Source organism: Cannabis sativa, chromosome 1 (assembly GCF_029168945.1).
Source record: "Cannabis sativa cultivar Pink pepper isolate KNU-18-1 chromosome 1, ASM2916894v1, whole genome shotgun sequence".
Taxonomy (NCBI): domain Eukaryota; kingdom Viridiplantae; phylum Streptophyta; class Magnoliopsida; order Rosales; family Cannabaceae; genus Cannabis; species Cannabis sativa.
Genome location: NC_083601.1, coordinates 8,531,039 through 8,558,634, shown reverse-complemented (window position 1 = coordinate 8,558,634; position 27,596 = coordinate 8,531,039). Strand labels below are relative to the sequence as shown.

Below are 27,596 nucleotides of genomic sequence, written 5' to 3'. Positions count from 1 at the left end.
TAAGATTCTGGTCAAATAAATTCCAACAGCTGGCCTCAGAGCCATGGTAATTGATTTGCTTGCAAGTAATTTGGACTTTAAAACGATTGTTTGTGATTTGGATGGTTTCATGTTGTGTTATGTGTTATATGATGATTGATTGATGTTTGTGAATTTTCGTAAAAAATAATTGAAGTTCTGTTTCTCGAATTATTTTATTGGATAGTATGGACAAAATTAAGCAATTTACTTTTTTACATAACTCAATTTCGATTTAATTTGAATTAGTTGTGATTTTTTGAAGTTTCGGAAAAAATCATGGTCATGCAACAAGGCCACGCGCGCGGACGAGGGTGACACCCTCGGACAGCGCGCGTTCAGACAGTGCTCGACCGAGCTTCCTATCTGAATCTTGTCCCTGCGCGCGCGGAAATCCTGCAGCCCTTCCCCAGCGCCGAGCTTGCTCGGCCATGCACTCCCATTTGTGCGTGCGGGCAGTATGCTTAGCATACTGTCCGTACAGCTCGCATTTTTTTCGTTTTTCTTCGATTTTTCATGCTATTTCATGGATTTAACTTCCGATTTTTTGTGTAGTTTTGTATTTAGACATTTACTATTCCTATTTCAATTCTAAATATCATAATTAAATTAATTATTTTTTTTTTAATTTAATTCATAATATTAGTGTAATTTGAATTTGAAAATAGTAAATATCTATCTTTTTGCTTAATTATCTATCGTATTTTTAAATTTGATTATTCTTATCTTATTTTTAAATTTAAGGTCACATATTAATTTTTTTTTTTAAATTAAATATTTTTTTTTAAATAATTTGACCTTATTTAAATTTAAAATAAGATAACTATAATCATGATATTTTAAACAGAAGTAAGATATTTTGTTAACTTTTAAATTTTGTTATTTTATTTATTTAAATTAAATCATAAGATCTGAAAAAGATATTTATTTATCTTTTTTAATTTTTATTGAATATTTAATTTATAAAATAACATTAATTTTTTAAAAGTAGTTAGCAAATTTTGAAATGATATTTAGGTTAGTTGAAACCTAATTTTTCAAAATTGTAGGTTTAATTTTAAATATTATTTTATTTTTATTAATTTCGAAAATATATATTTTTTTTTAATTCGAAAAATAAATATTTTTTTTATTATTTAATTATTTTTCGAAATTTAATTATTTAAAATTAAATAAATCCTACATCCAACTATCCAGCTAACCTTGTTGTAGGAGTATGTGTTTTAGCTTGTTTGTAAGTTTTATAAAACCTATTATTGCTTGATTGCAAATAGCCATGGTTAACTTGTTGACAGATCCAATAATCTAATTTTAACCCATGGTTCAATTGGTCAAGTAAATAATTTGTAACAGGTAAATTTTACAATCTTCTTTCATCTGTGTATGACCTAGCAACATGATAGGATCCATCCAAATGTGTGCCTGTGTGAGCCTATATGTTTATTTTATTATATAGATGCATATAGGTTGTTGCTAAATAAAATGTCACACCATGATAAATTTTATTTAGGTCCATTTAGGTTTAAGACTTACTCAATTAATAACAGTTATTTATTTTAAGGTTAAATTCCTCTCTTTTAGGCCTTGTGTGAGAGTTGGGGCCATTAGAAGTGGGTACGACATACTGAACCCAGCTCCCCCTCACATGAACTACCCCAATTGTGAAGGCCCATTTTCCTGATTTGAATAACTGTGTTAGGTTAATTAAATTAGTTTAACCTAATAAAATTGATTAGCAACATAATTAACTTTTAAAATATATGAAATTTATTTTCATATCTTAAAGTTAATTTTAAGAAAAACACTCTTAGTTTTATATATTATTTCTAGACAAACTATTTGTATTTTTCTTGTATTTAATTAAATAAAGAATTTTAACTAACTAGATTCTTTCTGGAGCTTATTTAATTAAATATTCCTATTTAAGTTATAAATTAGTTATATTAACTGATTTTTCTTATCTAGCTTAAATTTGAATATTTTATTTAAATTTAAAATTAAGTTGAGGAATTCTAGGCATTAGTTATTAAAGATTCTTAAGATATTTTTTAAGTTATTTTTAAACTTAAAATGGAATATTTTTCAAATTAAGTGGTTACAACTTAATTTTTTGATATTTAATTAAATTTAAATTTGAAAATACTTAAGTTCTAGAATTTTTCTATTGTAACTTAAATTAGATATTTTTCAAATTTTTGTGGAAAAGATACTTAGTGAAATAAGATATTTTCTAGATAGTAATTTCTAGACTACTTTTTATTTCTAATATTAAGTAGGAAAATATTATACATTGTAAAATTAATTATTTAAATAATTAATTTTGGTACAATTTATTTAAGTATATTTTTCCTAGTATTAAACTAGAAATTAATAATTAAGCCTTCTCTACACTTAATTGTTTATTTCTTGAATTTAATACATTTAATTAAATTGAAAAATTAAATATCTAAGTTGATTTTCATCATGATACTTAAATATTTCTTTTTCATGACACTTAATTAAATAGAAAATTATTTTTTTTAAAGTTGAAATTTATTTTTTCAACTTAAATTTAAATAATTTTCAAAATATATTCTTTATTTTATTAATCAATTTCGAAATTGCATTTAATAATGCAAGATGATTTTGAATTTATCTTGAAAAATAGATTAAGTTGTAAATAAATTAATTATTTATTTTAATTAATTCTTGGACCAACTTAAATCAATGATTTTTTAATTTATAGATTAATTTAGAATAAATGAATTAAAGTATATTATTAGAAATTGAATTAATTAGTCAAGAGGAAAATCTAGATAGGTGATATTTTTGCTTGAAGTATTTTTTCTAAGTATTTATTATTTAAGTATTTTCGAAAAATAGTATAGTTTTATACTTTCTTTTTCGAAATACAATAAATATATTCTCATGAAAATTTATTTTAAGTTGCAAATTAATTTAAATTAATACAACTTAAATAATTTTCTTAATATTTATATATCAAAATTATTACTAAGATGGAAATAATTCAATTTATTTCAATCACCATCTAAGTATAATTTTATAAATATTAAATTAAATTCTTATTTAGAATTTTAATTCTAAATTCGATATTTAATGAATATATTTTATTAAAATAATAAAGAAAATACATTTTAAAGAATGAGCTTTATTATTATTATATTCGATCTCCATTGTTAGTTTTACATAGCGTTTGTTTTAGTGAGTAATCCTCCCTAATGGAGGAACGTTCATTAGCAAGTTCGCACCGTTTAATCTCGAAAGATAAGTAGCTTTGTAAGTGTTTTATATGGTATGGATCACCCTAATGGTGGCGACTATATTTTACTTGCAAAATATGAAACAATGGTAGAAGCTCATAAGATAGAATAGCCTTGACTCTCGCCTAAACGGGACAACGCTGGATTCCAATCTTGATCGAATAAAAGGTTGCTAGAATCTTTAACATTTTAGATGAGCTGACAACTCTATTCAATAGATGGTAGCTTTGACTCTCGCCTAAACGGGACACTGATATCAGTTTGCTAAAAACCCTGGAAATTATTTAGAATTGTATTTTTTTTAGTATTTTCTCCTATCATTTCTACATGCTATGTGCTTATAATTTCTGAATTGGATTTTGTGTTAAACCATTATTGATTTCTATTTATTATTTTGTAGTATCCTGTATAACCATGATGAATTTCATGTTATCACTCTTGACCGAAAATAAGCTAAATGGATCTAACTTTCCAAAATGGAATGAGAACATTAATATTGCTCTCATAGGAGAAAGTGCCTTGTTTGTGTTAACTGAGCCGTCTCCAGAAGTGCCGGGGGACAATGCATCCAAAGCTGTGAAAGAAAAGTATGAGCGTTGGCAGAAAGCAAATGACAAAGCTCTATACTTTATGCTTTCCAGCATGGTTGACACCCTTAAAACTCGGTTTTCTAAAACCGAAAAGGCCGCTGAAGTTATGACGAAGTTAACTGAGCTATTCGGTAGGGCATCTCTTCAGTCTCGCTTCGCCGCGACTAAGAAATACATCAATGCACGGATGGAACCCCATCAAAACGTGCGTGATCATGTTCTCCTCATGGCAAGTTATTTCCAAGAAGCCCAGGATCATGGTGCTGAAATGGATCACACTACTCAAGTAAGCCTTATCTTGAATAGTCTGACTCCAGCATTTCTGCCCTATACATCAAATTATGTCATGAATAAAAAGGACATAGACTTTCATGAGTTAGTCAATGACCTTCAGACATATGAAAATTTGATTGGAGGACCCAAGAAGAAAGGGAGTAAACCTCAAAATTCTGGCAATGGTAATGGGACGGTCAAACCTGAGGCAAATGTTGCCTCTGCTTCTAAACCCAAGTCTAAGAAGAAGTGGAGAAACACCAAGAAGCGTGCCAAAGCCATGAAAAACAAAAAGGCTGCAACTTCTGGTGATGCACTCAAAGGAAAGTATTTCTACTGCAATGAGAAAGGTCATTGGAAACCCCAATGTCCTAAACTTCTTGCAAAGAAACAAGGTATTTCTTTCTATAAACTTTAAGAGTTTTAGTGAATTATTATCCAATTGGATTATTGATTCTGGACTAACTTTGTTTATTTGTTTCTTCTTCTTATAGGCCAAGCTACTTCAACTCAGATGTTATCTTCATGAGTTGGATCGGAAAGCTGGACAAGGGGTGAAGATCGTCCAAGATGAAGATGAAGCTCATTTATCTAATTTTGAATTAATTGTTTTAGTTTAAAGACAATTTGAATTTCGACTTTTAGTTAGGGGTTTTATCCCCGTTTTTCTCATAATGTTGCAATACATTTTTTTTTTTTATTATTTATAAAGTTTATTTTATTTTCTAATCAAACAAATTGCAATTTATGAGATTTACTTTATCTTTCAACACAATTACCACATTATATTTATATGTTTGTATGTGTAAGTGTTTTTTATTATTGATGCAAATTCTATAATATTTACAACTCTTCATAGAGTTATATTAAATAAACACTAGAAATTAATTCTGGGTTTATTAATAGTTGTTAATTCTAATACAATTATTAAGAATTTATTTAATAAAATGATCTTTTGATCTGATAGGGGTAGAGAAAAGTTAAGAAAACTATGTAGTTCAACGATCTTTTATATCTAATGAACTCTGGATTGTATTCAACTCCACATTACCTTTATAACACTTAGAGTATCATGATCTTTACAACCTTTAGGGGTGGATCATAATCTCTATATACTTAGGGGTGGAGTTTATCCACAATAACCTATGTAACACATATTTCTTTAAACATGGAAGTAATATAATGATTTAGCTATTATCAGTATAAATCCTTGATCTTGATTGTATGTTCCAATTTAGTTTTACTGTTGTAGTAAATAATGATACCTATAAAAGTTCTTTGATAATGTTTCACACTACCTTAATTGAGTGGGAGATTTTTAAAATTCTTTACCCATCTTCATTAGGTTGACACTTGTGATAGGAACTTAAGAACACTACTGAAAAGCAAATCTAACAATTCATGTGGATATATAACTTATCAGAATTATGAGAATAAGATAATAGAACTCTAGTTCAGTCTATTCGAATGACTTGAACCAAGAATTCTTAATCCTCATAATATTTTATGGTATCTTAATTTTGATTACTTAATCTCTAGCAGTATTTTTCACTTCAAATACTAGTCTGCTATGTTGATGATTTAGTCTTAAAAGAAACTTAAAGTTTCAGACTAATACAATAAGTCACAACTAGATAACTCTCCAAACAATAAGAGGTTAAAAGTATTATTTAACCAGACATCTGCTATTGAGTGGGAGATATCTGAGATGTAATCAAATAAGGAACACTAGAAGATATCCAAGAAAGATTTATGAAAGTGATCTATATGTTAGATATTAAGGAACTTTATATCAGTTATCCTAGTATCTACCCCAACTCATTTTTGAGATGGTGGTTACTCTGGGCGTGGAGGAATTATTCCATAATATTTCAATAACTTTGTAAATTCAAAATTACCAGAAAGTTATATTATTGAAGAAAAGTCTACACTGTATTATCTCAATTCCATATTTTAAAATATGAGAGATATGTCTTCTGTTTATTCAGATTTACTTTAAAACAGTAAGGATTTCAGTATCCCTTGATGAGTAAAGCATATAATAAAGGATGTTTCATAAATATTTTATGAACTAGTTTCCAGAAGTTTGGGTGGATTCAAATATACTACACTTGATCTGAAGATCAAGACATCAGATTGACTTATTTGCACACTTTGTTTTATGTTAGTGCAAGTGGGAGTTTGTTGGGTTTTGTGCCCTAAATAAAACCCTTTACAATCTGATTAGTTATCAATATAAAAAATTTGAAGTGATTTATGTTTGCAAGAGTTTTACATGCTAATGGTTTAATATGTTTATTACATTTACACACAAAATCAGTTAAGTCCAGATCATATGTTTATTCACAATTACAATATCGTCAACACGGTGGAATGTGATTGTGATCATATGAATCAAAAGACTAAGTCCCTGTTTCATCAGTGTTTTGGATTTACACTAATGTGATAATCAGCGATGATGTGTACTTACACTTGGAGTAAGTGTTATGTTCTTTCCAGGACATTGGTAAAGTATACTAGTTTCGAATGTATGGAGTATACATTGGACTGGACCGATATTGCAACTTAGTTAAGATATTATAAACTTACCGTCATATCTTTCCAAGTCAATATCAGTAGTTGATCTTAAGATTAAAAGAATCTAAATCCTGATATGCTTAGGTTCAACCCAGGAGTGCTATTCATGTTCTTTGATTTATTATTTAAGCCTAATTTTGGGTCAGGCTGATACGTATATTTTGGGAACATGATAGTATGATTGAGTGGGAGTGCTGAACATAAATATGGAATCTATAGCTTCTACTGGTGTATAGAAGTTAAGTGATGATTCCCTTCGAGCTTAGCTAAATAGAAGTAAATGGATGAGCTCTTGTTTAAGTGACTAATTCTTAGATCACTAAACATCATTTACAGGTAGCTAGTGTTTTAAGGGGCAAAATACGTTGAGGGGTGAGAACGGTAAAATTATCCTATCTCGATGTAAATCATCTATATAGTGGATCTTTGATCACAATAAGATTATAACAATGGTTAAATGAGATAGCATATCTATATCGTGGAACATATAATATGCTCTATATAAGTCTCAGAGTGCAATTCTAAGTTCTAAGAGTGGATTCAACGAAGAATTAATAAGTAGGAATTTACCTAGTAAATTCAGTTCACTTATTGGAAGCACAGCATATAGATCCATGGTCCCCATTCTAGTTGAGACTATACTGCTTGTAAGACTCAATAATTGATTTATGATTAATCAATTATAATTCTAAAATTAGACTATGTCTAATTTGTGAATTTTCACTAAGCAGGGGTGAAATTGTAAAGAAAAGAGATTCTAGGTTTATTAATTTATTAATAGACTTTATTTGTCTAATTAATAATTAAATTAAATGATAATATTATTTAATAATCTATTTTAGTTATTAAATAATTAATTTTGGCATTTAAATGGTTAGAATTGAAAAATTGGCGTTTTTTAGAAAATAGAAATAAAATTTGTGAAAACTGCAAAAACCAAGTGAGGCCCATTAACACCTATGGCCGGCCACTTAGGATGGTTTTTCAAATTGATATTTTCATTATTTTAATGCCAAATAATTACTAACCTAAACCTAGTAGTTTCCTATAGATAGAAAGTGATGGCTCAGTCAAATAACAAGTTTTCATAAGTTTTCAACAAGCTTTCTGTCAGAAAATTACTTTTTCAGAAAACTGAGCCTTGCCTCTCTCTTCTATAGCCGAACCTACCCTCTCTCTTTCCCTCTTCTAAATTTCGAAACCCTCAGTGATAGAGTAGTGCCCACACACAGCAAGTGGTACCTCAATCATAGATTGGAAGACTGTGAAGGATCACACACAAAGAGAAGGACATTCGGGCTCAGATCTTGATAATACTCTGCCACAGAAAGGATACTAGGGTTAGAGATCTGAGTGGAAGGAGACATTATTCCGCTGCCATCAATGTAAGGTTTTCTTAACTTTATATGTGTTTATTTATCGTTTTAGAAAGTTCATATTTAGGGTGTTAAACAACATACTTGTGAGTAGATCTAAGATCCTGGTAAAATAAATTCCAACAATCAAAATATTTGTTGCTGGAGTGATCAATGGTTTCTTGTTGCGAATGTCAATGGATTGGCTGTGAGGAGGGTAAGTTGCAAAGATGTTATAGGAATGAGGGACAGAAGCAGGCATGTATATTGAGGACAAATCCGTGAAATTAGTGGGAGGGTCTTCAGTGACTGATGCATTTGCCTCATTGCTAATAACATGTCCCAAAGATGATGAGGTCGATATTGCAGAAGTATTTAAGACAGAGGGATTAAAGACAACAGAAGGAGGTTTAGAAATTAAGGACCTTGGAACCATGTTACTTGCTGCAACATTGTGATCAATGTTAATGTTGGGAACATCAATGTTGTTGATATTAGAGGACTCGCCAGCATACAGAATTCGCGGTTGTAGCTGACCATGCCTATTAAGTTGGGGGATTGCAGAGGTGAAACTCTTTTTTGCAAGTCTAGTGATCAATGGCCAAGCATCACCCTTGGCGAAGTCAGTTCGATAACGATCATAACCAGAAGTTGGTAAGGCGGATCCCTTAATAAAAGGCTGATATTCCAACGCTGGTTCTTCTCCACTGTCCAATTTTTCAAGATAAATGGTACACTTGTTATACGGGTGTCCAATAACCCCACATTCCATGCAATATTCAGGAAGCCTCTCATAGTGAAAATCAACCCAAAACTTGTCCATCACATGACTCAGAGAAATCATCCTGCCTCTTTTGAGTGGTTTCGACACATCCATAAGAACTCGGACACGCAAGAATGGTCCCCAACCTTCATTTAAAGAATCTTCGAAGACATCTTTGTGTTCCCCAATAATGTTACCAAGTGCGATTGCCAATGTTCTGGTCTTACTCAAAAAGGGAAGGCGGTAAATTTGCACCGAGAAGGGGGTGAGTTTAAGGTCATCTGAGGTAAAGTTTTTCCCAACCTCTGGTGTGTATAAGATAATATGGTGGTTCTGAAAGTGGTAGGGCTCACGATCCAAAACACGGATCTTATCCCCTTCACAGCCGAAGGTAAGCATAAACATATCCATGGCTTCAGAAATTTTAATAGGGAATCTCCCATCCCAGTGCTCAGCCATTTGATTTTGTAAGGTTGATAGCCATACTTTCTTTTTGGTGTGGATTTTCGCATATAACACAGTATCGACCGAGATCAGTGGTGAGGCAGCTTCAGTATCATGAAACTCAAATACCGATTCTTCATCTTCAGTGAGGTTGATTTTTGCTTTCATTTTATTGATTAGCGGATCCATTGTAATTAAAAGAAAAAGTGAAGAGGAAGGAAAAGACAAGAACAGGGGAGTAGAAAACAAGAAAGAGTATTAAGTTATGATGATGAAAGTAGCAGAATACAAAAAAAGAGATGAAGGAAGTGAAGGTAACTGCTAATTAAACTGACAGAAAACTGAAAAATACTGGGAAAAAGTTGAAGAAAAACAGTTAAAACCCATAAAGAACTTTCAACTGCCACATAGCACAAAACATGGGTAAACGCAAAAAAAAAATATATTACTTGTACCATCGACTTTTCTTTTTAATTAAAAAAAATAGTTAACATTAATAATTACACTAGCGAAATTGTAAGAACATAAAAACTAACAAATAATATTACTTGTACCATCTCAAATGCTCTACCTATTCCACCGAGTTCATATAGTTCGACGTCAAATAAATCCAGATTAAGACTAGTCCCGCCAAAATTGGACACCAACTTCCTCTCATGATCCAAGTGCCACTGTATTAGACCGTTGTTATTTGACCGAATCAAATGAGGTGGCATCAAATTTGCAGCAAATGTAACCCATAAGCCTTCACCAACACCAACATTCTCATCAACAAATTCTGGATCATTAAAATTGCTACATTCACCAACAACTATTGGTAAACCACTTATTCTCAACAAAAACTTCCCACCTCCAATTAAATTACTATTCACATCACAATCGCCCTAAGACACAAACTAAGAATTAGGAACAACATTATCATTCTCCAGTAGGTTCTCAGATTTCGTTAAATCAATAAAACCCTTATCAGGATACATTAGAAAATTTACACGATCTGCATTCTGATTGGACTAAAATGTTTTTGACTCGAAATTATCACTTGTAAACTAATCATTACAAAACTCAACTACACAATCATCTTCAACACCTTCATTGTTAACCCCAAATACATTCTTTGGGTTAAAATACTCACACTTTAACTTCTTAACTGAAATACCATCCACATTGATTTTACCATCCATATTTGTGTTAGAGTAATTACTAAGAGTACCAACACCAACACCACATTCTATCTCTCCATTCAACAAACTTGTGGTAGGATTTTCATACTCAGACATAAGAATATTGCAAAACTTAACAGATGTATTCAAATCAAAACTAAATCGCAGATTACTAACATCAAATATACACCTTTCAATATCAAGCTCATCTACAGGTTTTGCCACTTCAACATTAACGTTCTTCAATGCATAACATGCTTTCTGAATATGTCAAAAGAAACACCTCTCTTTGTCATTGTTCCTCTTCTCATTCAGACCAGGGTTGAAACATTGATTGTCTTATAAATTACAACTCACGATGCAACTCAGTCCTATTAACCTTAATGATAATCAATGCACGATCTAATTGAGTGAACTCTTCTTTCTAGATATCCATCACACCTACGCATATAAGAATAAATTAAAAAAAAAGTAACCCAAAAACAACAAAAGCCAGAGTCCAAAACCCAATTAAAGAAAAGTAAAAAGAAAAAAAATAATGCACAACCGTCTACATTCAAAATGTGAAAGTTAATCCTCCCAAACATGAATAGCAAAATAAAATAATTACACATCGTTAAAATCGGTTATTCACCTCAATTTTTAAGCATAACGGATACCCTAGTTTCTTCTACGATAGCTTAAATATTAAAGAAACCCAACACTATTTCAATTCGATTGTAAATTTTACTTAGGTTATGATAAAGAGTGATATTTTCTTTCTAGATTGAGCACAACGGGTGTAATCAAATAAAAAATAAATCACTAAAATCAAATTAAATATTCCTAAATAAAATTAAAAACCCCAATCATTTAAATTACTATAAGCAGGGAAATCACTGACAGTCCACAACAACACAGCTTTCAGATTAAAGAATTCTTTTTTAAAACCATCATAGACCTCAACACCGTTCTCATACAATTCTATTAAATCGTCAATCAATGGTTCCAAATATACATCGATATTATGTTCAGGTTGTTGCGGGCCTGATATCATTAAAGAAAGCATGTTAAATTTCCTCTTCATCACTAATCAGGGAGGAAGATTGTACATAACTAGGAAGACAGGCCATGAACTATGACGATTACTTAGAGATCTATGTGGATTTACTCCATCCGCAGAAAGACCGAGACGAATGTGTCTTGGTTCAGATTTGAATTCAGGATTTATGTAGTTTACTTTTTTCCAAGCTTGGGAATCTGGAGGATGTCTGAGTTTTCCATCTTTCACTCTCTTGGTCTCATGCCAAATCAAATTTTTAGAATGTTCTGCACTACGATATAATCGTTCCAGTCGCGGAATCAAAGACATGTACCACATCACTTTTTAGGGGATAAGTTTCCTATTCTCCTTACTCTTGTTTACTTTATGGAGGGATAAACCGCAAGTTGGGCAATAATTCATGTCTGTATATTCCTTACGATATAAAATGCAATCGTTCAGACATGTATGAATTTTTTCATACCTCAATCCTATAGAATTTAACGTTTTTTTCACTTCATAAGTAGATTCTGGGAAGCAGTTGGCAAATGGTAAGATATCTTTAAATGCAGCTAAAAATTGAGTAAAACATTTATCGCTCACTCCATTTTTTGCTTTTATGTTGTAAAACTTTACCGTTGTTGGTAATCTTAGTTTTTTACAACCATCGAACAGGGGTTTATCAGCATCACTAAGAAAATTATCGAATTTCTCAGGATCATTAAGAAATTCCTCCTGTGCTTCGTTAAGCAAGTCCAATGGATAATCATCGAAATCATTACCCTCGATATCATCTACCCCCCGCTTTCCTAATGGATATGGATCATTAGGTAAATGTTCGCCATGGTAATACCAATTAGTATAACTTCTATTGAAACCTCGTAAATACACATGGTCCTTAATCATTGTAATATTTCCTTTAGATACATTACAACGATCTACACACAGATAATGAATACGATCGTGATTTTTAGAATTCTTTAAGGCAAACTCTAAAAATGCATCGAACCCTACTTGAAATCGCAGTGTGTCTCTCTCCTCACGCATCCATGATTTATCCATAACAAAAATCCTATCCAAAAAAATTCAGTATTTAGTAACTAATTATAGCTAGTTACTAATTACACAATATAACTAACTAAGTTTCTCACAATTTATTCATATTAATTTATAAATTACTCAAATTCTTGTTTTAGTTTAGTTTAAGTTATTAGGTTGTTTAGTTGATTAGAATGTTGGTAAAATTGAAAAGTTTACATAAATGTATATATAATTATTTTTTATGTGACCTAACTTCTTATCACTATGTTATAATTAACTAGTTATTTGTGTTATGTAAATTTTAATATTGTTTTAGTAAGATTTATCCTAATTCTATCGAAATTTCAGTAGCATAACGGCTGTAATTGGACGTTCCCAAAATTTTTACAAGTGCCTAAAATAACAAACAAAACTGATAAACAATACAGAACAAGCAAATTAACATAAACAATACAAAATTTATCCATCCATCCGACCGCAATACAGGTATTCGCAGAACCTACTTCACTACGGATGAATATTTAAGATATTCAAACTCAACTAACATACATTGATAATTAATTATATAATAACAAAAAAATTAGTTAAAGTATATACCTATAATTGCAAGCTCAAATACGCTACACACAAAATTATGTCGAACCTACAATATAAAGAAATACAACGAAATTGCAAAATTAATTATTTCATTACTTATAACTAGTTATAACAAGTTACTTAGTTACTAAATTATACATACATATATATAATCAATTATATCTCACACTATTATCTCAAAAAAAAAAAAAAAATCATATCACACACTAATTCAATTTTAAAATTTTTATTTCTAAACTAATTAAATCCGTCCAATGTGATTCTATTCATCACAATAAATATGTATATATATATTACAAAGAATATATAAAATACAATTATAAAATTTATTTCCATAAAAAAATATACACACACTATATACACACAATATATACACACATTATATACAAATATTCAATAAAATATACAAATACATATATATACTATATATTGAGGTTTAAATTATTACCTAATAACCGCAATCCGACGACCACCGTAAAAAATCACGGCACTATATACATACAACACAATAATATTACTAATAAAATAAAAAAAGTCAAATAATAATTTACAAAAACTAAAAATAAAACAATGTACATTATAAAAATGAATATAAACAATATTTATACCTTAAACGAGGTTGAGATTCAAGATTTCTCAAGAAAAAAGGGTAGCCGGATTTTAAACCCAAACTTATCTATTTGGGTTCGGATGACACTCAAAGAGGGTAAAAAATAAAAACTTTTTAGGTGTATGTTATTAAGTATCGAAAATGGAGGATTTAAAAAAAAAATGGACTCAAATGGTTGAGAAATGGAAGAGATATGGTGGGGAGGAGGTGGGTTCGGTGAGGGTTTTGCTGCGTTTTGCTCTCTGGTTTGCTGGGTTTGGTGAGTGAAGTGGGAAGGAAGAAAACGAAGCTGGGAAAGATATACTCTGGACGACCCTATGGCGTCGCTTCCTTTATAGGAACCGACGACATAGGGTACACGTGTCAGCAAACCGTGTACCCTATGCCGTCGGTTCCTATAAAGGAACCGACGCCATAGGGTCAAGCAAAAAAAAAATATATTTAATTTTCAACCGCCTTTAAATGGTATAATGCAATTTTATACCTACGGTTTTCATCAAAAAACCGCCTCTAAATGTCAATTTTGAACAAAGCGGGTATTTTCACACCCTTTAGCTTCTCTTTTTATAAATGTGGGTGAAAAAACAGCCTCTAAAGGCTAACATTGTAGTAGTGAACCCCAAAAGCTTAGGAAAGCTCCTTCACTAATCTCCTAGAATTTGTAATTACAACCTCTACTCAATGCATTAATGGTTGAAAACGAGGAAATATTAAGGATTGAGTGGAGTCGAAGATAATAAAAGATGAGTGCTGATGTTACAAGGGGAAGAGGAATCTAAAATAATACCACCATTTTTGGTTTACCTTCAACAAAGCTCTATCATCATTTATAGGCCAAATTGAAGAGAGTTTTTTTTCTAATGGAAAATGGAAGAGAGTTGACTAGGAGAGGGAACATGCATTAAGTACAAAAAAATTCAATCAATTTTCTATAAGATGTGTTCATGACCATTGTATTATTATGCACATGGCCAATTAATACTTCCAATTAAATACCTCATATATGGGGTTTTTATTTAATTCCCCACAGTAGAAGCACCTTATATAAAGGTTAATTAAAAAATTTGGCAGACTATTGAGATTGTTAGATTCATAAAGAATTTTTGTCCAATTTTACTAACAGAAACTTGACATGGATGAAAGTTCGTCGGACATGATTGGATACATATTAATATTAAAGAGTGCGATTTGGTGGTTATTAAAATTAAGATGCACAATTTAGTAGATATACAATCACTTCTCAGTAAAATTAAACAGATTCCTTGAATCCATAATTTCAATAATGTGGAAAGAATTTTAACTGTCAAAATTTTAAGAGCATATCAAAATTTAAAACAAAAAATGCCATGTAGGATTTTACCACATTGCCCTACACAAACAAGATACTTTAATATCAGTATCAAGGTCAAAATCGACCTTTCCTAGTCTATTATTAAGTATAGACTAAAACGGCACCGTTTATCCAACACGACACCAAAACCAGTGTCGTTTGGATCCCAGAGTTTAAGTACTCTGAAGAAGGGTCTAGAAACCCTAACACTCAATCACTCAACCTCACAAACCCACAAGTCGAAACCCTAGCAGAGCAAGTTCTCTTTGAGAACTTGCTCGATTCCAACCCAGAAACCCAGAATCAAACCCACACACACATAGATTTAGGTTTACACAAATGAAAAACAAGAATTAAGGAAAGAAACCACCATATTTGTTTCAGAGTTCACCCAAAAATTTGGGCTACATCTCTGTCAAGCTCGTCTCAGAGATTAGCTTGATATCCACTATGATCAAAGGCAAAATACAATGGTTTTGAGCTTCCTGTCACAAGATCCGATCATGTAAACTTCTATTTCTCTCTTTTACACTTTATATTTTTGTTGTTTTCACTTGATTTATTCTCGATCTAACTTCTTCTTGTTTTCTTGTGCATGTACTTCTCTCTTCGAGCTCTTCACCATGAGAACTAGTTTCTCTTCTCTAGATCTTGGAGCTGAAGCCTCAAACTAGGGTTTACTACTTCTCTCTCTCTCTCTCTCTCTCTCTCTCTCTCTCTCTCTCTCTCTATCACTTCTCTGATCTGATTCTGTGTTGTAGATCTAGGGTTATTTGCTTTGATTTATGCTTTTATAGTATAGTAGAGTCGGTTGATTAAGGCTTAGGAGTTAGTTACAATTTCAGTTGTAACTAACTACTAAGTCTTAATCCACTAGAGGCGAAGCCACCTAGGATTGAGTCCCTTTAATTGTTTCTGTTTGTATATTTGCTGATGTGGATACTTATGTGTATAAGGGACTGGTTATAAGTGGAATTTACTCAACAATTTCCACCTGAATTCCTCTTATAACCAGTCCTGATGCTTGATTTGTCTATCTCTGAGAGTCTTAGCTTGATAGGTCCTACTTTTAGTCTCCTGAGTCGAGTCTTAACAAGTTCATACAATGTGTGAACTTGTTAAGAATCACAATTTTTGTTCCCATGTCTGCTGGGTTATCCTCAGTAGGCACCTTCTCAATATCTATTTCACCTTGTGTCACTTTATCCCTGATAAAGTGATACTTGATTTCTATGTGTTTTGTTCTGTCATGGAACATAGGATTCTTACATAGGAATATGCAGCTCTGGCTGTCTAAATACACAGTAGGGACTCCTTTAAGTAGGTTTAGTTCTTTCATTAGTCCTTTTAACCATATTGCTTCCTTTATAACTTCAGCTGTGGCCACATACTCAGCTTCTGTAGTTGATAGTGCCACAACAGGTTGAAGCTGAACTTTCCAGCTTACACAGTTACCTCCAATTAGAAAGAAATAGGCAGATGTAGATCTCCTATTATCCCTATTCCCTGCATATTCTGAATCACTGTAGCCTTCAATTATAGTATTAGCCTTCTGTCTGTTGTAGGTTAATCCAACCTTAGTTGTCCCAAGTAGATATCTGAACACCCATTTCATGGCTAACCAGTGAACTTTTCCTGGATTAGCCATATATTTGCTAAGAACACTCATAGCATACCCTAAGTCAGGTCTTGTACTTACCATTAAGTACATTACAGACCCTACAGCATTAGAATAGGGTACATCCTTCATAGATTCAATTTCCTTTTCTGTTTTAGGGCATTGTTCTTTAGAAAGTGTGTACTGACTAGTGATAGGTTGCTTAACAACCTTAGCATCCCTCATAGAGAACTTTTCTATGATTTTCTCAATGTAGTCTTCCTGCCTAAGTATCAATTTTCCTTTATCCCTGTCCCTTAGAATAGAAATCCCAAGGATCTTGGTAGCATTTCCAAGGTCCTTCATTTCAAATTCTGTCTTGAGTAGAGCCTTAACCATATCAACTCTAGACCTTTCTTGACTTATGATAATCATGTCATCTACATAAAGCAATAAGTAGATGACATCTTTTATAGAGTCTCCCTTGTAGTATAGACAAGTGTCATGGTAGCTTCTGTTGAATCCATGCTTTATCATAAAAGCATCAAAATTTCTGTTCCATTGTCTGGGAGCTTGTTTGAGTCCATACAAGGACTTAACCAACTTCCAGACCATGTTTTCCTTTCCCTTAATCTCAAATCCCTTAGGCTGTTCCATATAGATCTCTTCCTCTAAGTCTCCATGTAGAAAAGATGTAGTGACATCCATTTGATCAATTTCCATGTCAAATTGATTTGCTATTGATAGCATTATTCTTATGGTCTTGTATTTGGCTACTGGTGAGAATATCTCATTGTAGTGAACTCCCTCTTTCTGTGTAAATCACTTGGCTACTAACCTAGCCTTAAACCTTATAGGTTCACCTTCAATCACCCCCTCTTTATGCTTGTAAACCCATTTGCAGGTTATTATTCTTTTCCCTTTAGGCCTTAGAACCATTATCCAGGTCTTGTTTTTCTTTAAAGACACCATCTCTGAATCCATAGCTTTAAACCACTTCTTAGCATTAGGCCCTGTCATAGCTTCTTCATAGGTTTGAGGTTCAGTACTTAGAGATTTCATAGCTGTCATGAAGGCATAGGCTATGTCTTCATTCCAGATATTGAAACTGTACTTAGGGTTAGGTTTAGGTGTCCTTTTCTCCCTGTCTCTGGTCAATTGGTAGTAATCTAGAGCTTCAGTGGGTTGAACAACTTTAGTTTCATCTCCCTGTTGCTCTTCTTCTTGTGTTCCTTCCCTATTAGAGTTTTCTGTCTGTTCCACCTAATCATGATCAGGTTCACTCCCAGCTAATTCCACCTGATTTATATCAGGTTCTTCTTGGTCATCTAGCTTCCATAGGGTAGGATCAAACTGTATGGTACCTGCATGGTTAGTTTCTACTGTACCTGCAAGGTTAGCATTAAGCAAACAAGGAAATTCATTTTCTTTAAAAATAACATCTCTGCTAATAATAGTTTTGAATCCACCTTTTTCTCTTAGCCAAATTCTGTATCCCTTAACTCCTTCAAGATAGCCTAGAAAAACCCCTTTAATAGCTCTAGGTTCAAGCTTACCAATACTCTGGTGCACAAAAGCACTACAACCAAAAACCCTTAAGTTTGAGAGATCAGGTGGTTTACCAGACCACCTCTCTTCAGGTGTTTTGAATTCAATGACACTTGAAGGACATCTGTTTATTAAATAAGCAGATGTCATAACAGCTTCTCCCCAGAAACCATGGGACAAACCAGATTGTATTAACATACATCTGGCTTTGTTCAGAATGGTTCTGTTCATTCTTTCTGCAACACCATTTTGTTGTGGTGTTAGCCTAACTGTTCTGTGCCTTTGAATACCTGTTTCTCTGCAAAACATGTCAAATTCATTGTTGCGAAATTCCAGACCATTGTATGTCCTTAGGTTTTTAACCTTTCTGTTAGTAAGATTTTCAACAAGTGTTTTTCAATGTTTAAGCCTTTGAAAAGCATCATTTTTATTTTTAAGTAAGAAAATCCATACTTTTCTAGAAAAATCATCAACTATAGACATAAAATAGGTATTACCTCCATGGGTTGCTGTCTTTTCAGGGCCCCATAAATCTGAATGTATATAATCCAATATACCTTTAGATTTATGTGTCCCTGTTTTGAACTTCAGCCTATGATGTTTTCCAAGTATGCAATGCTCACAAAATTCCACTTTGCTGATTTTGTCTTTGCCTAGTAATTGTTGTTCATTTACAATCTGCAATCCTTTTTCTGCTAAGTGTCCAAGTCTGTTGTGCCAAAGTATAGCTTTAGCATCTTCAGGACTTTGCAAAATGTTGCTCTGTCCAACAGTATTATTGCTTCTAGCTATAGGTTCCCCTATCATGTAGTATAGGCCTTCTTTCTTAACTCATTTGATGATAGTCATAGAGCCTTTGCAAATTTTCATTTGCCCATCTTTGATTTTGCTTTCTATTTTCCAATCATCAAGCACACTTAGTGAAATAAGGTTTCTAGATAAAGCAGGCACAAATCTTACCCCAGTTAGTGATCTAGTGACCCCATCATGCATCTTAAATGCCACTGTTCCTGTCCCTTTGATCTCACAGCTTTGGTCATTCCCTAGAATCACTTTTCCTTTAGTTGAATCCCTGAAATCAGTCAAAATAGACCTATTATTAGTCATATGAAATGTACAGCCTGAGTCAAGTATCCAATCATCTTTGAAAGATGATCCTGCAACATAAACTTCCCCATTTTCATAACAGTCACTAAAATTTGCATTTTGGTGATCTGTTTTATTCTTAGGGTTTCTGGATTCTGAATTGTAATCAGCTCTTTGTCCATTAAACTTGTTCTTTCTGTTCTTGTTCAGGAAATAGCAGTCTTTCTTGAAATGTTCAGGTTTCCCACAGTTGTAACATCCTTCTGTGTCTTGTGGTCTTTTAGAGTTTGATCTACCCTTGTTCTGTCCTCTGTTTGGACCCTTGCTATGACTTTGACTCCTCCCTTTTCCATGCCAAGGCTTCTTCTGAGTAGATCTGCCTCTACTCAGATTTAGTTCACCATTAGAGCCACCATTTCTTTCTGACTTCATCTCTAGGTCCTTAGATTTTAAGGCAGAGATAACCTCATCAAGAGTGATTGAGGTTCTTCCATACTTAATTGCTATTTTAACTTCTCTGTAAGTTTCTGGCAATGAGTTAAGTATGATGATGGCTTGATTTTCATCACTAAGAGCCTCATTTTCCCCTGAGTTTGCAAGCTCAATGTGCATCCTCAAGAACTCATCAAGATTTTGATCTAAGGACTTGGATTGGTTCATTTTGAACCCAAAAATCCTTTCCTTGAGATAAATCTTGTTTGTCAAAGATTTCTGTTGAAATTGCTCTTCTAACTTTTTCCAGATCTTTGATGGAGTCTCTTCTTTATCTACCAATCTTATGATTGCATCTGATAGGTTGAAGATCAGAATTCCAGTAGCAGTTTCTAGGTATTCTTCTTGTTGTATTTTTGAAGTTCCTTCTAGCCATTCAATCGGTTCATCTAGCACCCTTAGTAATTTCTGTTGAGCTAGAAGAGACCTAATTTTCCTTCTCCAAATTCTGTAATCCCCTGTACCATCAAATTTATCAATATCAACCTTTATGTTACTCATATTAATAAAATTGAAAAAGAAACAGATAGAGTTTTAGAATTTCTCAGTTTGTGTTTCAGAATTTTGAATTTTAATTCAGAATCTTGATTTTCTTGCTGCTTGAGTGTTGTACTTTTTGTCAATCTTTCTTTCAAGATTTGCCAATTCCTTCCTGATATTTTCCCTTGAATCTTGTTGATCTCCCTTAGCCAAACCAGGCTCTGATACCACTGTAGGATTTTACCACATTGCCCTACACCAACAAGATACTTTAATATCAGTATCAAGGTCAAAATCGACCTTTCCTAGTCTATTATTAAGTATAGACTAAAACGGCGCCGTTTATTCAACACGACACCAAAACCTGTGTCGTTTGGATCCCAGAGTTTAAATACTCTGAAGAAGGGTCTAGAAACCCTAACACTCAATCACTCAGCCTCACAAACCCACAAGTCGAAACCCTAGCAGAGCAAGTTCTCTTTGAGAACTTGCTCGACTCCAACCCAGAAACCCAGAATCAAACCCACACACACATAGATTTAGGTTTACACAAATGAAAAACAAGAATTAAGGAAAGAAACCACTAGATTTGTTTCAGAGTTCACCCAAAAATTTGGGCTACGTCTCTGTCAAGCTCGTCTCAGAGATTAGCTTGATATCCCCTATGATCAAAGGCAAAATACAATGGTTTTGAGCTTCCTGTCACAAGATCTGATCAGGTAAACTTCTATTTCTCTCTTTTACACTTTATATTTTTGTTGTTTTCACTTGATTTATTCTCGATCTAACTTCTTCTTGTTTTCTTGTGCATGTACTTCTCTCTTCGAGCTCTTCATTATGAGAACTAGTTTCTCTTCTCTGGATCTTGGAGCTGAAGCCTCAAACTAGGGTTTACTACTTCTCTCTCTCTCTCTATCACTTCTCTGATCTGATTCTGTGTTGTAGATCTAGGGTTATTTGCTTTGATTTATGCTTTTATAGTGTAGTAGAGTCGGTTGATTAAGGCTTAGGAGTTAGTTACAATTTCAGTTGTAACTAACTACTAAGTCTTAATCCACTAGAGGCGAAGCCACCTAGGATTGAGTCCCTTTAATTGTTTCTGTTTGTATATTTGCTGATGTGGATACTTATGTGTATAAGGGATTGATTATAAGTGGAATTTACTGCCAATTAGTCTATAATCACTACAAGAATTCCAGCATTTAATTACATTTACGGATAACATTTTTAAAAAAACGTTATCATCTTATATTAATTAAATCAATAACCCCGTTGAGTTTCTTTAGACATAAATATATATTTTAAAGTATAAAATTTCTAAACATTGGGGAGTTAAATTTCAAAAAGAAAAAAGACTAAGTACAGAATAGTGCTCTGCTAGGGTTTTGGAGATTTTTCAAATTACTTCTGTTGCTATGGCGGGAAGACTCAAAGGTCGAAAAAAATGGAACGAATGCAGCGATTCAAAAACAGAGGGGACCGTCGTCGAAGACTGTTGAGAAAGACGATATCTATGGCAGCGATCTTTGAGATCAACACAGTGGAATTTTCTAATTCTGAGGAAGAGAAGATTGATGAGGATGCGGTGAAGAATGACGATGGAACCATACTCTCGCAAAGATCGAACGAGACTCTCTCGGAATGGCTTGGCGTAATGAAGAAGGCAGAGGCGACTACGAAATGAGGTGAACTTTCTATTTCAACTCCTTTTCTAATTTTGAATGTGGATTATGAAGTTGTGATATCTGAACAGATTGGGGATTCCAATAAGACTAAAATCAGAAGTAGTGCTGCTAGGAAATTAGGGAATGTTAGAATTGATGATGATGATATAGAAGAGGAGGTATCATACTTGAACTCTGCTATGGTCTTTAATGTCTTTCATTAAGCATACGAATTTTTTTTTTTAAAGAAAAAGAAATATTGGTTGACATAAATTAGTTTAGCATGAATTGTTTCTCCTTTTCTCAACCATTGAATTAAAAGTATAATGATGTTTTAATCTTTAGAATTTTGACTTGGGAGGATGGGTATTGTGATATTACAAAACCAGCAGAAAGGAAGTCAGATGACAGTTATTTCAATGGAACAAAGGCATTATCATTTTCAGGCTTTGAAATAACCATGCGTGATATTGGATCCAGGGGATGTCCAATCGAACTTGCAGTGGCTAATTTATCATGTCTTCAGTATGCCTTAGGCGAAGTGTAGAGCTTTTAATCTTTGGCTTTTCACATACCTTATTCCCAGGAAATTTTGGGATTTGTTTAGATAATGTTTTCACCAATTAAAAATGTGAAAAAACATAGCTCTCTGATTTGTAGATAATCTGCAGCTACACTGTTAAACAGTGAGTCAACTAATTAGATTCTTATATTTCTTTGAACTATAAGAAGTGGCTGACCATGAACTTTTAAATAATTATCAGGTTGGTTGGTGAGGTGGCGTACACAGGGAGCCATGCTTGGGTTTTCCTCAACAATTTATCCACCGGATATGTCTACAGCAAGTTGCTTCCTGAAGTAAGATTTTAATCATGATAATTAATTACAAACTGTTCAAGTTTGTTCTTCAAGTACTGAAATTTGTATCTAATAAATGCAATTCTTTCAATTGACAGTGGACAGAGGAATGGCTTCTCTAGATTTCATTGGGTGTCAAGGTAAAGTGATTGTAATAGATCATGTCTGTGGCTCTTTTATAAGTTTTGTATTCTTATTTAAAGTAGACATGTATACTTATTTACTCAAATATTATTTTTTTTTTCTGATGCAGACAGTCTTGCTTGTACCTGTCCCTGATGGGGTGTTGCAACTTGGCTCATTGGAGACGGTGTGTGTTTTGTTGTAACTTACACTGATACCACCATGGTGGTGGTTTGTTTTGTTGTCTTTGTGCCTCTCATAAAAATTAAACAGTTGATAAGTATGCATTTTGGCTGTCATGATGGTGGCAGCCATTGGTGCTTCACATTTCATTCTACTCACGTGTGGCATTAACATTTCAGGTTGCTGAAGATATGGCAGCTGTTGGTTTAATCAGAGACAGATACGATGCTTTTCATACAATGATGGATGAGAGTTGGCCTTTCACGTTAACACATAATACTCATGATCAAGAACATTATTACTATTACTACCACAGAAACCAAGGTTATTATTACTAGACTTAAACTCATGATCTCGAACCTTCCATTCTAGGTATACCTTCCTAACACCTGTTATTGCTTTCTCTTTGGTTTGTTTGGAGAATGAATAGAATAATTTCTTTAGGTATTGAAGGCAATTTGTTCTTTTTTATTTTTATTGTTGAGTAGATTATAATGTTCTAATATTTTAAGGGTTTTCATTTTTGAAGTGATCGTAAGTGATTTGGGAGTGGTCTGTGAAATAATGTTGTTTCTGTTCTTGGACGAGGTTAATGTTAAATATATATATATATAAATTGAATTAGTTTAATGTCTAGCTATAATGCATACCTGAAATACTACAAAATTTTAGGATTAAGAAATTATAACAATGGCTATTTAGATACACCATTTGAGATAACTTTTCTTGGGCTTGGTGTTATTTGAACTGGTTGTTTTGTTTTTATAAGTTCTTCCCTTAAGAGCTTGCGTTATTTGATGAGTCTAAAGTTGATTTTGATTCATAAGTATATATATATATATATATATATGTATGTATATATATATAAATATATTAATATTCTAATAGCTAAGAAAAGAAAAGAAGAAAACTGAAAGAGTAGTGAATGAAATCAGGGAAAGTTCTATTGTGAGCCAATTGGAGAAAAGTCATAAACCAAATCTCATTACATAACATCACATACATCCAACAAAATATTGATCTATGTAATAATATTAATGACAGGGTCTAGCAGAGGAGTTGAGCAAAGATGGTGCATGTGACAGAGCAATTTTATGTGTCAGCTGAAGGGGTAAGAAAAAACTCTTAACCATTTTTAACATCTCAGTGTTTTGTTTGTCCCAATTTAAGCTTATTTTTCACATCGATAAGTGATTGCAGGGCGATCGTCAGGTTCACCACAGGGATTCTTCCATTGTTTCATACAAGGTCAATCCTAAATTTGTTGCTTGCCGAGAGGGTTATGTCACTTGGTTTTGCCGCAAAGACTTGGCTGCACCTGCAAATGCGCATTTCAGACTCATATAATATTAAGTATATCAACCATAAATGTTAAATGTTACAAATAGATTTGTGACTCATTAGAAATTAAATGAGCTTTGATCATGTTATTGTTTACTTGGAATACATGTATTGGATATTTTGATAATATACAAAATATATTAGATTGTTATTTCATTATTTGGACAAAGTGTTATTATTGAGAAATTAGCAATATTAAAATGTAACATTTTTAATATGTAACATAATAATAATGTAATTAAAAATTATATGATCACATTTTAAAAATGTTATTAAATGAATATAATATAAGAGAAATGATAACATTAAAAAATAGTTATTATTAAAAATTTATAACAACATAAAAATGTAATATATCTTCATATATAACATAATAATATTGTAATTAAAACATATACGATTACATTTTGAAAATGTTATTAATAAATGTAACATAATGAAGCATAACACTAAATTAATGTTAACTATTTATAATATATAACACCAAAATAATGTTATAATATGCTATTTAATAACATGTAAAAAATGTAATTAAATGTCAATACTTTTAATTACATGGGCTGTCTTAACAGTTGCTAAAATGTTATAAAATACATTTAATTACATTTTTCCAGTGTTATCGTAAATGTTTTTTCTTGTAGTGAATCACTTAATTTACTTTTTTCAGAATGGATTATTCGGTGTCTGATTTCATAAATTGAAACAACACGTGTTGCAGCAAATGTGCTACAGCAAAATAAAAGCAACTGGCTCCACTACTCAGATATTAACTTCGTAGCAGAAAATTTCCATGGTAGGTAGCAAAAGTAGTGTAGACTTTGTAGACTGCGGGCCTGCAAAATAATGGCTATGGTTGCAATTATTAATACATATAATAACGTAAGAGAAACCCCAATACATTATAGGCCAAATGTCAATTATATAAATAAAAGCACTTGATAAAAAATTATTTCTCTTGATACAGTAATTTGAACATGTCGGTTAAGCAACCTATTGTAAGAGGTGAACTCACAATCTACTGCAACAGAGTGACTATAAGTCCCTACCTTAAAATAGAGCACATTGCTATTATGTATTATTGTGTGTAGCACCATCCTTGCTTTGTAAAGGTTAGGGATATTTTGTAATATATAATTTGATAGGACTAATCACAATTCACAACTTGACTGCATCTTTCCAGAACTAATATGGAGCACCAAACAGATAGAAAGCCAAACTTTCCTCCTCGAGTTCTCTTCTTCCCGTTACCCGCTCAGGGACATATAAACGCCATGCTTCATTTGGCTGAGCTTCTAGCCATGGCCGACATCGACGTAACGTTCCTCAACACCGATCATGTCCAGGGTCAACTCCAACAACGAGCTCACATACAAGCCAAGTATGCAGCCTACTCTGGTTTCCTCTTCCGAACAATACCTGACGGTTTGCCTAAAGATGAACCTCGTTCAGGTGAACAGAGTATTCTTCGGGTGCTTAATTCCATGTTGAAGACGACAAAACCAATTTTGAAAGATATGTTGCTTAGTGGTGGTGTATTGGGTTCAGATAGAAGCCCTTACGTTACTTGTATTATGGCCGATGGAATATTTGGTGGTCTTGCAAATGAAATAGGAGACGAACTCAATATTCCAGTCATTCATTTTCGTACCATCAGTGCTTGCTGCTTTTGGATTTTCTTTGCTATTCCTGATATCATAAAAGCCGGCGAGCTTCCAATCAGAGGTACTTAGTTAAATATATTATTTTCGTTTTTAATATTTTTGGTTTTGTTGTTTACGGTTTTATATTATTAGGAGATGAGGATATGGATAGGATCATAACGAGAGTACCTGGAATGGAAACCATTCTAAGATGTCGAGATCTACCTAGTTTTGCTCAAATTAGAGATGTAGAGGACCCCCAACTTCATCGAATTGTTGAAGTAACAAGACAGAGTGCTCGAGCCCATGCCCTCATACTCAACACATTTGAGGATCTAGAAGGACCCATACTCAATCACATAAGAACTCAGTGCCCCAAAACCTACACCATTGGACCGCTCCATGCCCTTCTCAAACATAAACTAACCAAAAGGTTGCTGTCAACTACTCGATCTTCGAAAAGTATTTTCGAAGAGGACAGAAGCTGCATTGCTTGGCTTGATTCTCAGCCTTTAAAGTCAGTCATTTATATCAGCTTTGGAAGTCTTACTGTTATGACGAGACATACCCTAATGGAGTTTTGGCACGGTCTGGTGAATAGCAACAAGCGGTTCTTGTGGGTGATGCGGCAAGACATGGTGGCCGGAGAAGACGGTGAAATCCCGCCAGAGTTGGTGGCCGCCACTAAGGAGAGAGGGTGTTTGGTTGGGTGGGCACCGCAAGAAGAGGTGCTGGCTCATCCGTCAGTGGGTGGGTTTTTGACCCACAGCGGGTGGAATTCGACTTTGGAAAGTATTGTGGCGGAGGTGCCAATGATTTGTTGGCCTAATGCTATTGATCAAACGATAAATAGTAGATACGTGGGTGAAGTTTGGAAAGTTGGGATGGACATGAAGGGTCATAAATGTGATAGGGAAATTGTGGCAAAGATGGTGAATGATCTAATGGTTGAGAAAAGAGAGGAGTTTCAGAGATGTACGGCTGAAATGGCTAGGTTGGCAAAAATAAGTATAGATGAAGGTGGGTCATCTTACTGTAATTTGGATCAATTGATAGAGGACATAAGGTCCGTCCAGCAACCGGCAATGAGTATTAATTAGCTCTAATTGATGTATCTAGTTTTATTTGATATTTTATTCTAAATTTAGGGGTAGGCATTATCCAATCCAATCTAACCCAATGTATCCAATTCAATTTTAAAAAGTTGGATATTCAATTATAATTGCATTGGATTAGATGCTAAAAGTTGGATTCTAATTAGATTGGATGGGTTATTAGATGTTAATATCAAAATCCAATGAAAAATCGATCCACTGCAATTACATTTATATATCTTAAAAAATTATTTATATAGTAAAAAATATTAAAAAATATGATATATTTTTATTATATTTTTTTGTGTGAGTGTGTTGAATTTGTAAGATTTGGTTGTTTTGTGTATTTATTTTCATGATGCTTTGTTCTATTTGATAACTTAGAAATGTGATTGTTTTCATTATTTAAAACTTTTGACTACATTACACTTGTAAAGAAAATATATTTATG

At 32.9% G+C, this 27,596-nt stretch overlaps 1 protein-coding gene and 1 long non-coding RNA gene across 6 annotated transcripts; both read left to right on the top strand.

The window, feature by feature from the left end:
• Window positions 1–21,431: 21,431 nt before the first annotated feature.
• LOC115716963 (uncharacterized) lies at window positions 21,432–24,567 on the top strand. Of its 5 annotated transcripts, none has more exons than XR_009684218.1 (7): window positions 21,432–21,927; window positions 21,996–22,085; window positions 22,671–22,764; window positions 22,863–22,904; window positions 23,018–23,074; window positions 23,250–23,442; window positions 24,115–24,567. It is a non-coding gene; the product is annotated as an uncharacterized LOC115716963 (long non-coding RNA). The 5 variants fall into 5 exon arrangements; XR_009684216.1 differs by having other exon boundaries at window positions 22,252–22,764; XR_009684215.1 differs by lacking the exon at window positions 21,996–22,085 and having other exon boundaries at window positions 21,433–21,927; window positions 24,115–24,181; window positions 24,271–24,567.
• A 782-nt stretch (window positions 24,568–25,349) lies between these two features.
• On the top strand, window positions 25,350–27,455 carry LOC115706801 (7-deoxyloganetic acid glucosyl transferase-like). The gene is made up of 2 exons (XM_030629629.2): window positions 25,350–26,133; window positions 26,205–27,455. Exons 1-2 carry the CDS (start codon window positions 25,599–25,601, stop codon window positions 27,149–27,151), a joined length of 1,482 nt encoding a protein of 493 aa, XP_030485489.2. The 5' UTR covers window positions 25,350–25,598; the 3' UTR covers window positions 27,152–27,455.
• Window positions 27,456–27,596: the final 141 nt, after the last annotated feature.